This window comes from Zeus faber, assembly GCF_960531495.2.
Source record: "Zeus faber genome assembly, chromosome: 3".
Classification (NCBI taxonomy): domain Eukaryota; kingdom Metazoa; phylum Chordata; class Actinopteri; order Zeiformes; family Zeidae; genus Zeus; species Zeus faber.
Genome location: NC_137190.1, coordinates 17,128,813 through 17,144,907, shown reverse-complemented (window position 1 = coordinate 17,144,907; position 16,095 = coordinate 17,128,813). Strand labels below are relative to the sequence as shown.

The following is a 16,095-nucleotide window of genomic DNA, read 5'->3' as shown; positions in this document are numbered from 1 at the left end:
CCCTTATACCAGGTAATGCTTCTTTGTGCGTTCCCCATGGAAACAAGCGCTTGCTGGATAGCAGTTCTGTCATAAACTCCAGCTTTGTGAAGCATAGGATTTGGCCCCTTTGAAACTCTGATAATTGTCTCACGTTGTGTGGAAAACTCACATATCAAAGTATGTAAAAATACAAACTACTGATCAATCCAGTTTCCATCTATAGCATGCATGAATACTGAAAACCATCCGGGCAAATAATCAGCACATGGCCTCATTTAGTGTCAGAAGGTAGAGAGCGGTATACCCTCTGTGTGCTTCATTATCTTCTATTGCAAGGAGGGGGTTTAGCTCTCGGGCACTCAAGAGGAAATCTACAAACCACTAGGCCTCCAAACCCTATTTAAACTACAACCTCCGTATAACCTGACCCAATTTCATGAGCCACTCCTCTCTAAATTCACTCGACTATATATTTCACTACACCTACTTAAACTTTGTTTTTCTCACTTCATAAATTCAAGGACACAACCTTATGAATCACTATTTTGAACACAGAATTGAACAGAATATCTTGTCAGCCGAACGGCAGTGGCATTAGCCTATATGGGGTTCATATTTTGGGGAGCCTTCTCCGATGGTGGAAAGACCAACCAGGGGAATGGAATGAAAACATATGAACCATTTGGTTGTATCTCTATTTTGTATGGGCCAACAGGTAACCGTAAGCAGGGGCATAGTGTTCAAAAACACATTGTGACTCTGAGATACTACATGAATAATGGACTCTGTGACTCTGTGTTGTGCAACAATGATCTACTTTCATTTCATTTTGCAATGCACTGTGTGGTTCCTGTCACTGCTCTACAGCTCCGCTGTGGGGCGAACCATAATAGTGTATTCTAGAAGCGTCAAATCCTGCGCAGTAATGAAAAACACCCCATGCTGTGAGAGGAAATATGGGATTTCATAATCTGTCTGAGGCTTTGGCCTTGGTCTCTGGTCCATGGAGAGAGTCTCATTAAACTTCTCATTAGGGACACACTGAGCTTCTGTAATGGTTGACTGCATATACAAATCACCTTAGACGGGGAGGGGGTACCGCAATGGACCCAGGCTGCTTCCCTACGCGGACAAATCCCAAGATAAGTACATTTCTATTTACAAATGAAACAGAGACACCGGTTTCCCACTACCTCAACATTCACCTTACTAAGCTGCCCTGACCACAAACACCTGTTGCGCATCACATGTAGGGCAGGGGATCATGGACGCCTGCAGCGATGACTTTCCTAGTACTAATGCGTTGGGAAATCTGATCAATTTCTAATCTCATCGACAACATTTTCACTGCTCAGTGGCATTGTGGCAGTAGTCACTTGTCATTCTCAGTCAGTGCCTTTAAATTTGACAAGCGCTAGAACATCATGACTGTTTTTCATGAGGAGCGAAGGCGCCGATTTCACTCTTGGATGTAATCATAGTTTTATTTCCTCCAGGACAGCACCGCAATGAGCGGGCCATGCAGAGGCCTGCCTCTGCTTCAGTCGCAGCATACTTCAGTAGGATTAAAGGAAAACACTGACTCTCTTTTAATACTAAACTTCATTTTTTGATCATTCAGAATCAACCCGGGTGCTGGGCATCAGAATCTTTTAAACTGATCCAGTATTGAGAGAACAGCTCCAGCCTAGGGCTGTGAAGGTATGATGTTTTTTCTTACAGCGGTGAAAAGCAACATACAACCACGGCACTGCGGTCTACTGATGGGGGGTGGTGAACCGCAGTCAGTGTGCATTACAATAACAGGATAAAACAGATAGAAGCTTACAGAAATGTGCGGGGATAACATTTCAATGAGGAATTATAAATAAGGGGGATCATAGAGATATATTTTTGTGTGTGAATCGACGCGGACACAGCTCTCCGTGCGCTCCGATCGTCGAGAAATGTGCCCCGCTCTTATTCGCATTGAACAGCGAATCCGATTTGACTGACAAAATTCTGCGTCCGGTACAGCCCTAGAAATAATAACAATCGGACACACACAAAATAAATTCCCCATATGTTTTATGGACTGTTCCTCCCCTTCACGCGCGGCGCGTTAAAGCTCAAGTGACGAGCAGGAGCGGTTTCTCCAGGAGTCCTTGAACAAAGAATGGAAGACAGTCAATGATGATAACAATGGTTATTGTTTTTATATTTCATATCCTCCTGTTAGTTTCCCCAGAAAAAAAAATGAAATACAAAAAAAATATATGTATATATTATTTGTGGTGATGACAGTAATGAGCTCATTACCACTGTGGTAATGCAGTTATTGTCACAGCCCTACTTCAGCCGAATCATGCTCGGCGGAGAAGACAGCCGCAACCGGCCCATTGTATAACATATTTGCAGCTCGGTGAAAAGAAAGCAGAAAAGGTGTGTGAAAATAATGTTAAAGGTAAAAATTAAATGAAGCTAGTAAAATAAATATCTGCATGTTCAATTAGCAATCACTCAACAAGATAATCGACCGAAATGAGCGTTCGATTCCGAACTTTGAAATCACTATCAGGTTTGAGATTCTGCTCATATTTTTGTGTGTAATATTGTCCAACATGGTGGACGGATCTGCGATATACAGTACTCCGCAGCAGCAGGAAACTGAGTAAATTAAATACATCTACAGTTTGTATTTGCTTTGTTTGGAGAAAAGATCGGTCTGATCGGCGCTGCATGTAGTAATTTGCCTTTTAGTACCAGCGTTCCCCTCTGGCTAAAATAGCATCCGTTTTTCTGTGATAATTTGGGGAGTAACTTAGAAGTAGTGAAATAAGTAACTTATTGTTTATTATTCTAAAGTCTAGTTTTTCTAAAGCTCTTAACTGTTTAGGTGTGCTGTTTAAATATTCCCATAATTTTGGAATTATTTATCATTTTTAATATTCAAATAAAAGTTACTTATTTGGAAACAAGTTTTTTTTTGAAAAAAAAAAAAAAAAAAAAAAAATCAAGACTCGATAGTCTAACAATGGCATCGCCGTTGAAATCTGAAAGTTGAAAGTTGAAATCTAAAATCGAATCGTGACATGGACATAGAAAGTCAAATTGAATCGTGGATTTGGAGATTTGTGACGCCCCTAAATATTACAACGTTTTTGTTTCCTACAAACAAGCCACAGTAAGCAGTTTTCACTCGGACATTAGTGGCATAATTAGTGGCAAAGTCAGTAAGACAGATGGCACGCTCTTTCCCCGCGCTGAGGGCGGGGGGCAAATTCCGATAGGAAATGAAGCCATCACGCTCTGCAACGGCGTCGCAGGGTGCGGACGCTGTGTGAGTGGGCTTGCATGTGCGCACGGCCCACATGCCTGTGTCCTGCGCGCCTGCTTTGCTCAGCAAATCAAACTTTATATGAACACTGAGATCAGTGCGCGGCTTGGCTGGAGAGGAGCCCGGCTATGAATATCAATTTTGCATTCATCGCCAGTCGTTCCCCCCCACTGATGCTGCACCTGACACAAAAGCAAATCAGTTTTCTGTTTGTGTCAGCATTTACCACAAAGTGCTCCGCTGCTCAAAAGAGAGAGGCTCCTTCACAGATGGGCTCACTTACCTCCAAGGACGGGGCAAGAGTGTGTGTTGTGCTCGGTGTGATGGGTGTAAAAGAGAATACAATGGATGGCTGTCAGCCCGGGCGAGACAGAATCCATGTTTGTGATTCACAGCTCCTATAAAGGCCAGCCACAGGGTGCCCATCGGTCTTGAAGAGATCACAACGTTGGTTATAGCTAAACACACACAGAAACGTACTTGCACAAATACAAACATACACTTAGTACGTTCCTGTGGTATTTATCGAAAGAGCAGCTCGTCCAAGACGGACCACTTAGGGTTTGTATTCATCAGCTGTATGATTATTATTTTCCTGGGCCACTGTGTCAGCCTATCTTTACAATTTAACCAAGCGGTCTTTATCTCCACTGCATTCGACACATTTGTCTATTTTGGGCCGCGTTTCAGGCGCCGCACTTTCGAGGTTAAGAGTCCGACATGGCCGACGGCTCAGATTTACGGGACCTCTCTCCAGAATCACAAAGGATCAACACCGGCGTCACCCAGGGCTCTCATGGTCCTTCTCCCCGCAGTCCAACAACACACGACGGTAGCTCACCTCAACCCATCCAGGCTATACCATCCCATCCCTACTCAAGTACTTGTACCGCGGCAGTGCACGGAACCTGCCCCTCTGTATCTAAGAACAACGGTCCATCACTCAGTAGTTCGACCTTTTCTATGCCGTCTAGCAGCAAAGCCATGATGAAGAGTCAATGGTTATTTTTCCGATTCGTTTCCTCTCATCCCGAGCACTCCAGCTGGTGGAATGAGCTTCCCACTACAGTCAGGATGACTCGACCTCCATACCAGATTCACTATCCATCTGTTTTAAGTTGAAAGGTCCATCTCTTCAGGATACACTTAGGCTATATTCACACTGCCACCGAAGTGGCAGTTTTTTTTGTTTTTTTTTTGCTCATATATGACTCAGATCTGTTTATTTTCATGACAGTGTGAACAGCACAAATCCCATGGAATCTGATCTTTTCGATTTGGAATTGGGCCACTCTCATTTATGGTCCTAAATGGGATTCAGGTCCAATTTTTTTGCAACGCGACCTCAGTCTGAACTGCCAAATCGGAATTCATGCAACTTTTACGTCACTCTCGAGTACGGACCGGGCCGCAGTGCACAAAATCTTCATGGGCCGGGTACGCAAAAAAAGATAAGTACCCCTGTGTTTCCAGAATAAACCGGCTGCCCGCACCGTGGCACCCCCATGGCGGCACCCGCAACGCAGTCGCCCGCAGAGCAGGGAGGGAAAATAAATAATAGATAGATAAAAGCATAAGTATACCAACAATATAACAATTGTATATGTGTGTGTGTGTGTGTGTGTGTGTCTGTGTGTGCGTGTGTGTGTGTGTGTGTGTGTGTGTGTGTGTGTGTGTGTGTGTGTGTGTGTGTGTGTGTGTGTGTGTGTGTGTGTGTCCTCTGAGGGAGCTATCGGCCGCAATTTGCCCAGATGCTGAGGTACACAATTCACAAATGTCGATACGTGTTTTTATTTCTTCCATGCTGTCTTCCTTGTCTCCGCCTTCCTTGTTTATTCTGCGAAGGCTTTACCGGTTATCGCATTCCAGTAAGCTCTGGATATGGCTACAGCCGATGCTTTTGCGATTGTAAATGTGTGTGTAGAGGCAGGAAAGGAAACCATGTAAATGCTTCGAAGCACTGATAAATTCAGACACTGTCACTTTATATCAAAGCCATTCCCTCTGCTGTCTACACCATGGAGGAACATCTTTCATGGTGCTAAATGCTTGGCAGCTTCCTCGGACCCATGCGGTGTGATGCAGCCCGATTCCTCCCCTATTCTCACTACTGCAGAGAAGGCAGACCTGGGGGATCTGGACACATTTTCAGGTATACCAGTATGGTTTTCACCGTACAGTCATTGTTTTAACACCTTGGTCTTGATATGTCATTGTTTCCTCACTACATTTTAAGAATTGTCTACCGCAGCAGGGTCAAAATATTACCCAGTGCCACCTCTTGAGTGGTGCTAAACATGCTATTTAGTAAGTCAAATTAGTGTTGAGTATGTTCAAAACCAACCAAGTACCAGGACATAGTACATCCGATGAAATATTGTAGTATTCAAACACTGCACACTACCCTGGGAAGCCTATGGGCAGGACTACACCATGCAATACGCTATATGACGATATGATATGAGGTAGTACGCCCGAAAAAACGTTCTTTTTACTCACATGCTCATACGTACACTCGCCGAACGTACGCACATGTAGCGCGTAGTCTGCTGTTCCGGACGAGGCCCATATCATTCAGGAAGGTTTTCATTCAAAAGATTGTCGAGAATATATCTAGAATGCTCCATATCCATTCTTTCAATTTTCTCCCGGTACGTGCACCCTACCTTCTGCCGGATCTCCTCCTCCATCTTGACGGGGGAGCCCAACTCGGCCACCTGTTTGACCCCTTCACTGGCGTAGCCGCCGTACTCCCACAGCACGTAGTTTTTAGAATGGGACGATCCGATGATAGCGGACCAGTGGTTTGCACGACCTGTGGGGGGTTAGACAACACAACATAGTATCTAGCAAACCCACCCTCCTTATTTTGGGTTTGCAGTTGCCTAAATCAAACAAGGATTAATAAGGACATGCAATGAGCTTCAGACTAAGTCTCAATTGTAGAACTGCCCGGCGGTTGATGCGATACAATGGGGCGTGAGAGATTAGATGGTGGATTTCAGCCACTTTCTATCAAAAAAATCAAGAAAATGCATCCGTTGCATTGGCTCCATGTTCCATTTATTGCTGCGTTCGCTCATCAATATCAATTGCTATTTTGAAAATATCGATTTAAACCACGTGGATCGCTGCGCTGCTCCCTCAGCAGGTCTACGGTGCGACAGTCAGGAAATATCAGAATGAGTTTTTACTACCGACAGGACCCTTTTCCAGGAAGCGCTGTCTCGTTTCATTAACTTCCCAAGGTCAAGGAGGTCTATAAGGATACATTGCTTTTTTATTGGAACATTATATTGCAATCCCCATTCCTCCCCTAGGCTCCGTTACGTCGCCACAGATTATATGAGACTCTTTGTTCAATGACAAGAGGCTGTTTTTGAGCAGTTGAGGTGAAAAAGAGCCAAAAAATTTTTTTTTGGTGTGAAGGGTACTGTGGAAAACTGTCCCTCTCTCTCTCTCTTTTACTCTGTTGTTTTCCTCTCCTCCCCTTTGTCTCTCTCGCTCAATCTGTATTCATGACTAGATAGTGTTGCAAAGTACACCAATCTCTACCTCTATTTTTTTCTGCCTTTTTACCAGGAAATGGGAAGACTGAAGATCTATCCTCTGATGACAGACTTATAATGTGGAAAATAAGGGATTAGGGAAGAAAATAAAAACGGTCAAGGTCTTCGTGTCATGAGTAAAACCACGTCTGTTTTTATCATGAACCCCTGGTCAATGAATGTGTGCCACAACAGCCTGCATGTTCTGTCCCTGGGCTGGAAGGACATGCTGTAAAAATAGAAGGTGTGGCACGTGACTCTGGGATATTTCCAGCCACTAAGAACTGAAAACTTTCAGTTGTTACACAGGAGCATTATACATTCTGTGCATACGGCCAAATGTTAAAGTTCCTCAGCAACACTTTCGTCCGGGTATAATCACTGCGGAAATAAAACTAACCAAAGATCAGCAAAGGCTACATACAGTATACTGATCGGTATTATACAAATAACATCAACTGCGGTCTATTCAAGTGTGAATCCATCAGATTGTCTGTGTTGGGTTTGACGACCCTACAAGGCTACCCGACAGAATTTGGAACTGCAACGGCACTCTGTTCTTTGCACTGGTCCTGGCTCTCAAATGGTCAAATTCTTTCCTCCAACGTTTGCTTTCTTCTGATTAATTGATTTGTTTAGTCTTTCTGGGTCCATTGAGGCGGTGGGATTTTTTTTTTTTTTCATCCGAGGCTGCTTTTTTGTTCTTTTTTTGGGGTGGCGGGGTATTCATCCATATGGCCAGTTTACTGACCACAACTCTCGATGCTGGTTTGTTAAGGAAAAGCTAAAAAGGCTGCCTTTCACTTTCTTCTGACCCCGCCACCAACAATGGAAACAGCATATAGAGGAGCACATGCAGAATGCAAATACATTGAATGGCTGTTCCTTAGAAAGTGGCAACTAAAAATATGAAAAAAATGATAAAAATGATGATAATAATAAAAATATGACTAAATATGATTTTTTTTTTTTAAGCAAAACAACTAGAATTGGTTAAATTACTGACTGGAAATATTGTACACGAGGAGAATCCCTATCCCTATAGCCTATTAAACCTGTGTGTGTGTGTGTGTGTGTGTGTGTGTGTGTGTGTGTGTGTGTGTGTGTGTGTGTGTGTGTGTGTGTGTGTGTGTGTGTGTGTGTGTGTGTGTGTGTGTGTGTGTGTGTGTGTGTGTGTGTACGTGAATGTGATTGTAAGTGAGACACATACCAACTACTCCATTTCAATAAGCCAGTAATTTAGGGCTCTTCTCAATCTGTGGGGTTATCTCACTTGGCTCTAATGAGTATATTGATCTTGCCAGTGCGGGCGAGGGGAGCCAGGGTACAACCCTCAAGGTTGTACATACATCACACACACACACACACACACACACACACTCACAATGACACGCGAGCAGGCACGCACGCACGCACGCACACACGCACGCATACACACACACACACACACACACACTCACACATACACACACACACACACAGGCAGGTAGGTCCCATACTCGGTTTGAACACATATCCCAAATGCTTTATTTTGTGGCCTGAGCAATACAATCAAGATTGAAAGGGCGCTACAGCTAAACAGTGTGGTGAAAGAGGGAGCTTTCGCTTACGGGGGTAATCTTTGGGATGAATCTTCTCCGACCAGTTTCCAAAGAAGGTGACTCTGTACTTGGCCGTTCCACAGGCGCAACAGTCGAGCAGAGGCTTATCTGTGCTGTCCCCGTACAGGGACTCTGTATGGAAGAAGAGATACGATGAGAGAGAGAGAGAGAGAGGAGAGAGAGAGAGAGAGAGAGAGAGGGGAGGAAGAGAGAGAGAGAGAGAGAGAGGGGAGGAAGAGAGTCAATCGGTCATTAGTCTCCGGAGTGCGTATCGAAGCCGCACTAAGTGACGCTGAGGAGCGTCGTTAAAAATGAAAGGAAGCCGGATATGAGAGTAAGGGGATGGGAGATGAAACACACGGGATGTTCAGAACTGTTTGTTTGATCAGTCACTCAGCGAGGTCTCCAACAGCGCGCGCGCACACACACACACACACACACACACACACACACACACACACACACATTGCTGGGGGGGGGGGGGGGGGGGCACTCACTTAAGATCATTCACATGACAGAGTGAAACACCGCAGATGATGTTCCCACATCAGAATCAAAGGACAGACGCTGAGAGTAAACCACGGATGACAAGAATGAAGTAATGTGTGTGTGTTAATGTGGCTGTAGGAATAGTATTGATCCCACCTTTCTCACACATGCGTTTGGTGAGTGAGCCCTCATCCTGGAAGTAGATGATTCTCTTCTGCACGATGCTTGCCCTGCGAAGCGAATAAGGGGGAAAAAAAAACTGAAGTGGCAGAAGACAAACGATTCGGGTGAAGGATATTATGATTGTTGGAACGTAAAGTGCAAGGGAATCAAGCAAGGACATTGAGAATTTTGATGAGAAACTCTGGCAAAAGGCGTGGGATTGCAAGGAACGGCAAACAATGAGACTGAAGCGGCGTTGGATTATTTGTTCAACAGACTGTGGAAAGTGGATGGTGAGGAGCTATTCACGACTTTAGTCATAACCATCTTTTCTGGGCCTCAAAACACTCCAAAAAGCAGTTAATAAAAATGTATTGTTTACTTTGTGTACTTCTGCGCTAAAAAACTAATTTGCCTATGCACGCTCTATAATATTTTTAGGTATAATGTATACCAGAGGAACTTGAATGATGTCAACGAGAGTCGGGAGCTGACCAAGAAGTAGTTTCCGAGCCAAGGGAGTAATTCCATTAGACCGGGGCACTTATAGCACAGCCCATAGTGTGAGGGGCACTGTGTGACAGATAAGACTGATTGACAAGCCACCGATTCCCAAAATGAGAGGCCAAGCAGGAGTCCGCTTTAGATTAAGACGCCGGAGGCTCAATCTGCTGAATGGTGGCCCACACAGGTCTGAGAGGTCCCTGACATGTAAATCAGCTACTAACAAACCCCCCGAGCCAAAATAGTTCCGAACACAAGACTCCAGGCACCCTTGTTCCCTGTTCACGTTTTTACAAAGATACCATCGGCGCAGAAAGGTTCCTATGGTGATTAAATAGAAACCTCTGAGGTATCTGATGAGAGCACTGGTCTGAAGTCCGCCAAGTTCGCCTTGAGATTGATGATTTGTGACAATTTATTCTGATTTATTTATTTATTCTGGGATGTACTGTTGTACTTTGAACTTTCAGTTTTACAGAGTAGCAACATCCCTCCTTTTACCAGCATTCCCCCTGTTGCACACTACCACTAGACAAGAAAAGCAGAATATTCTAAACAAACCGAAACATTCGTGCATTTTGCTGAAGATAAAAGAATTCAAGGCAATAATAATAATTATGGTGTTTACCATCCTAGGTGATATTAGGCATTGTGAAGGAGTGAAATAATGGAGACGTATAACAAAGAGGAAAAAGGCCTTTCGGACAGGTCAGATAGCACACCTCAAATTGTTCGCGGTTTAATTCAATTGCAAACACCCCCACTCACTAGCTGCCTCGCTGCCTTCCCACTTTCCTGGACTGGTCAGACAATCAGGCAGAGTAATGCTTATTTAACATCCAATTTAAATTCTATCAATGAGATGCTATTAAAGGCCAACCCACTTTGCTGGCTCCACACCACCGATCCCAATCATGCCAAAGACAGTCTGATGTGCATGTGTGGGTGTATGTCTGTGTCTGTATGAGCGTGTGTGTGCGTGTGTGTATGTGTGTGTGTGTGTGTGTGTGTGTGTGTATGTGTGTGTGTGTGTGTGTGTGTGTGTGTGTGCGTGCGTGCGTGCGGGCGTGCGTGTTTTTTCCAGGGCCATCGAAACAGAGGACGGAGAGAGAGAGAGAGGCATTATGGGAGAACAAAGAGCAAGAGAAATTTTGCATCTTTCCCTGGATGTTTCCGTTTGCATGGTCAATGGTTTTGTAAGAGGACATATGGATTTTGCATTTGGGAGTGCGCCTTCAGTCAAGCCATAAATTACAGGGAAAACAGGGCAAATGTACAAATTGTTTCTCATTCCCTTTCTGTAGCATTGCTTGGTACTGGCGTACCCTGCCTAGTGTGAGCTGACCTATCAGTGCGTTTCAAGGAGACAAACAGATTCTGACAGCTGCTTGTGGGTGTGCCTCAATCAGGCCGTCCATCAGAAACACATTGTAAAACCTTCTTTATCACACTGATGAGGGACATCTGATCGGCTCCCAGTCACTGAAAAGAATTGCAACCAAGGATGGCATCTCACAGAGACTGACGAAGATTGACGAGATATGCGCGGAACGTCTCAAGTTGTCCAGGATTCATCTCCATGGCAGACCCACACAGCTGCTTCAAAAGGCTTTGGGGCAGAATATACTCCCCTCAAGGTGATAATGTATTAATGCTGCTGATTATGTTTTACATAGCTTGCCATGTGCACTTCCTTTGCCCTAGGGAAGCTACGGAGAGCAGGGTGCTCTGGGTAGACCGAAGCAGGGCAGTGGCATGACTCCTCTCCATTCTTGAGCACTGGGGATGGGCCCTCCGATAAATTCACAGCAATGTCACAGTTTACTGCCTTGCTGCCAACCTCTGGGGTGCTATGAAACCCGAACAGCTCTTTCAAGGAAACCTCAAGGGAGCAACTGGAGGGTTCGTTGAATCGATTTGACTGTGCTTGTGAGGAGGAATCAGTCATGTAAACTGTCATTCTCCTTCTGCGTCCTGTAAGCCTTCAGGATTATGTGCCATTTTCTGACCAGCTGTGGCTCTCGATTACAAAACTCCATTGGAAAAGGTGGCAATGATGTTTTGTTTGGTTGCAGCCTTATTCTGGCTGCCTGGGGGTTACAAACAGGCCCGGCTCCTCTCGCAACCACTAACTCACAGCTTAGCAACTGCATAAACCAGATTCATAGCAACAATGTAGGAGGCTTGACCATTCCATAGCGAGCGACTAGAGATTGATCTGAAAGACCACTGCCAGTTGAGCATTGATACTGTTCGTACACCAATCCTAATCTGTCAGTTGTAGTGTAAATGAAGACAGCCACTCCAAATGAGAACATTAGTGTATTTAAACTGAAGAAATCACTGCCATTTCTTATAGTGATAGTTAATTTATGATAAAAGTGTTTTCCAAAGGCAACTACACAGGCTCTACCATTCAGAGATCAGAGAACCAGCATATAAAGCTCTAAGAAGTATGTATGGGAAATATGTCCTTCTGGTACTTAGATAGTTCACCTCAATGTAAAGTGTGGGTTTATTAATGGACAGTCAAGGAGGTATGGTTCGGGGCTCACTGGAAAGCTGCAGTCATTGAAGGTCTTGTACAGTGAACACTTCCTCACATCAAGGGGAGGTCCTGACAACAGGGAATGGTGCTTACATCCAGACATATCACACTAGATGTGGAGTCTATTCTGGGAGGCCTTATTTATTTGTTGGCCATCAAACACAGTACACATTGCCCCAGAGCAGCAACACTCTCATTAATCAACGTGACATATTGACACCTACTGTATAAAAAAATACATACACGTCAAATAATGGATGAAAATGTATATTAGATTCTATACTTATATAAAAGAACTAAAGAATCAAACCATATTGTATATTTCTAAAATATGTGGATTCACCTTTCAAAGGGAAACCAAAATCAAACATGTATTGCACAACAGGCAAAGCTGTATTTTTAGCAACATTTCAATGGCATTTTGCTGTGGGAGGGTCTGTTGCTATTCAAAACCAGGGACGCTTTGAGGGGTGCATTGTAGCCAAGTCACTTATTTCCTAATTTTCTTCCTTCCACTCTGGCTATAGTCAGGATTGCTGCCTTCGAGGCATGGCAAGAGGGGCAATTGAGATTCTATTCTTTTCCTTTTTTAGGGCCGATCAGGGTAGGCTCCCGGTGCTTGGTTCGCTCCAACATCATCATTAGTTCTGCCTTTAAGTCAATAGAGTCTTAACATTAGCTCCATCCTGTAACTTATGCTGTGTCTTTATAACTAATGCTAATTTGGCCACAAGCAGAGTGTTTTAAGCACTGTAGGAGTGTAAGAATTTAACTAATTGTCGCAGACGAGAGGACGTGGTTAAGCCACGTCTGCAAGGGACAGGGCTGGCTTGGCTCCGTGGCGGCGCAGCTTTACCGGGTCTGCCCAATCAGCCTCTTTAGCGCTGATTGGTCGGACCCAGCTGGGAGAGTTTTAATATATGTTGTTCTGTCTTTCAGTGAGGAAGCTGAGGAGCATGACGTGGAAATGCCTGCGATCCGCAGCCTCGACCACGAGAAACAAACTCTGTTAATCCCTTTTATATAATCTTCCTGTTGTATCAGCGGGCCTTTGTATTACCGCTATGAATAAAATCCTCGCCATGTTGGTGCTCCACTGCCCTCCCTAAACCCATACATGTCAGTAGAGACTCCTACAAGCGCTGGAGGAAAGGTGCCCAGGAGCTGATCCGCTGGCTGCAGGAACGCCTCGCGGACCTGGAGAACTAGTGGGACTTCCTCCGCTGCCAGCTGCAGCGTGTTCTCGCCAGCGTGCATCCCCAAAGGGACGACACCAACACCTACACCAACTGCACCGTTGAGGCACTCCCTTTGGGCTGCTTTTCGGCAGGAGAGCCGGGGCAAATTATACCTAATGAAAGAAAACTGGGAGGTGTGTCCCAGTCCCTAGCACCAGTAAGAACGAGATACAGTACGTTATGGACCTGAGAGCAAAGCTACATGCGCTGGAACAGCATTGACGGGAGAATTTGCTCCAGGCCCAGGAATGGCAGCGCCACTTACAGTATATGACAGAGAGGCCAAACTCAGACAATTTGCACTGGGAGACAAGGTGTTAGTGTTGCTCCCTACGTCCAGCTCACTCATCAAGTGGCATGGGCCCTTCGTGGCCACAAGGTGGCTTGGGGAGGTCGATTATAAGGTTGCACGGTCAGACGGGGGCGGCGTGGTGCAGATCTATCACCTGAACCTCCTAAGGCAGTGGAAGGAGACAGCGTCTCCGCACGTCCCTCATGCACCATGCAGGACTGGTCGGGCCCCAGATGAATAAAACCGAGGCAGTCGCGAACAGTCTGAGACCCAAGACCAAGAAGGAGGTAAAGCGGTTCTTACAGCTGGCAGGTTACTACAGAAGGTTTGTAGCTGACTTTTCGGCACTGACCAGCCCTTTGTCTGATTTAACTCAAAAGGGTGTGCCAGATCGGGCCAATGGAGGTGTGTCAGCAGGCGTTTGAGAAGGTAAAATTAGTGGGAAGCCGTGCTGGGTATGCCTAACTTTTCTCTCCCTTTCTGCTTGTAGACTGACGCGTAAGACAGAGGGCTGGGGGCTGTCCCCGCAGGTGGGGGGCGTTGACCGACCGGTGCGGGCAGCCGGACGGCTCCCCGGCCTAAGTCGGGCGGTGGGGGTATGTAGCAGTATGTAGCAGGGGGCGTGGTTAAGCCACATCTGCAAGGGACAGGGCTGGCTTGGCTCCGTGGCGCCCAGCTTAACCGGGTCTGCCTAATTAGCCTCTTTAGTGCTGATTGGTCGGACCTGGCTGGGAGAGTTTTCATATACGTTGCTTTGTCTTTCAGTGGAGAAGCGCATGATGTGGAAACGCCTGCGGTCCGGAGCGCAACCACGAGACACAAACTCTGTTAATCCCTTTTAGTTTAGCTTCTTGTTGTGCCAGCAAGCATTTGTGTTACTGTTGTGAGTGAAATCCTCGCCGTGTCGGCGCTCCACCGCCCGAACGACTCTGTCTCCTTCCCAAAACCCGTACATGTGGGTAGAGACTCCCACAATAATGTTCATATGTATAATGACATATACTGCACAGTGTAGGCACATTAGAACAAGTACCCTGCTGCTCCAAGTGTATCACATGGCTAGAATTTAAGATTTATAGCATATGGACATGGTGAAGAGGTAATTGCTGTTGGCCCAAACATTACAATTGGCAAGAGGTGTGATGTTAGTGGATTTGACCATGATGCCATTGTTGGTGCCAGGCATGTTGGTTCTGGTTGGGTTGGATTTTCCCCAATTATAGTTTCTAGAGTTTAGAGAGAATAGTGTAATAAACAGTGAGCAACAGTTATGTGGGGGGAAATACCTTGAGGTCAGAGGACAATGGCCAGATGCATTAAGAACACAGAGTCCATGAAGGCTCAAATAACATCGGTTTACAACAGTTGTGTGCAGAAGGGTATCTCTGAAAGCATAACAGAGCGGGCCTGGCGTAGCAGTAGAAGACCACACAGTTCCATTTCTGCCAACTAACAGAAAGATGACATTATAGTGGATACATGATCAGCAAAACTAAACAATTTAATATTTCAAAAAGCAATGGTCTGGTCTGACGGATCTCTGACAGATCTCCATTTCTGCTGTGACATACACATGGCAGCTTCACACTCAACAAACCAACATGAATATATGGATCCATCCTGCATCCAGTGCCAATAGTGCAGACAAGAGGGAGAATTTAATTTTTAATTCAGTGAATGGGCAGCAGATGATGCCGGAATGTAATCTAGATCAAGTTTTTGTGTTTTCAAGATCACTCCCAATTCCCTATGAATGGCTAATAGGTCCACAACTGATGTATTAAGGTAAAGTTGTGTCCCTCTAGCTGGTTTCAGTTGTCACAACACACGAGTATGGACACCAACTGCTCTGGTCAGAAGCCAACTGTTACAGCACAGGTTGCAGAAAAATAAAATACCAATACTTATACCAACCCTACTTTGCCCCTACTATAATGATCTATATCAGCCCAGTGTGTGCTTTAGGCACATTGAATCAACATCAGAGGTGAGCAGATTTATATGTTCCTGTTGAATATTTACATTTTAAGAAATCGAATGAAAGTTCTTAGCTAAATCAAAATCATTTCATCTGCAGTAGAAGTCCAAATTATAAGCCACCAATTTTTAAGTATTACAGGGGCAAAAGCCACATTACTCAGATGTAAAGGAACATTCATTTGTGTAGATGTAATGGTAAGAACCTCCAACCAAACTCCAGAGCTCTGAGTTCAAACCTCAGAGTTTTCTTCCTAGCCTGACCCCATGATCAGCAGCCAACCTTAGCCAAAAGCAAACCACCAAACACAGCCTTTCCATCCAAAAGGAGATAGTGACTGCTCCTCAATTATACTGCTGCGAAACCACGTGGGAGGAGCGGACTCACCAGGACAACTTGTGAGTCAGATAAACATATACACAGGCAGACAAGAGGAC

General features: G+C 45.1%; 1 protein-coding gene across 1 annotated transcript in view; it reads right to left on the bottom strand.

Moving 5' to 3' along the window:
• The window catches only part of spon1a (spondin 1a), a gene marked incomplete at both ends in the record, with an annotated part of 79,610 nt that overhangs the window by 53,476 nt on the left and 10,039 nt on the right, over window positions 1-16,095 (bottom strand). Inside the window, 3 exons of the mRNA XM_079997836.1 lie at window positions 5,965-6,113; window positions 8,457-8,579; window positions 9,093-9,166. Of these exons, the coding sequence (XP_079853962.1) occupies window positions 5,965-6,113; window positions 8,457-8,579; window positions 9,093-9,166 (346 nt within the window). The remainder of the gene's footprint in view (window positions 1-5,964; window positions 6,114-8,456; window positions 8,580-9,092; window positions 9,167-16,095) is intronic.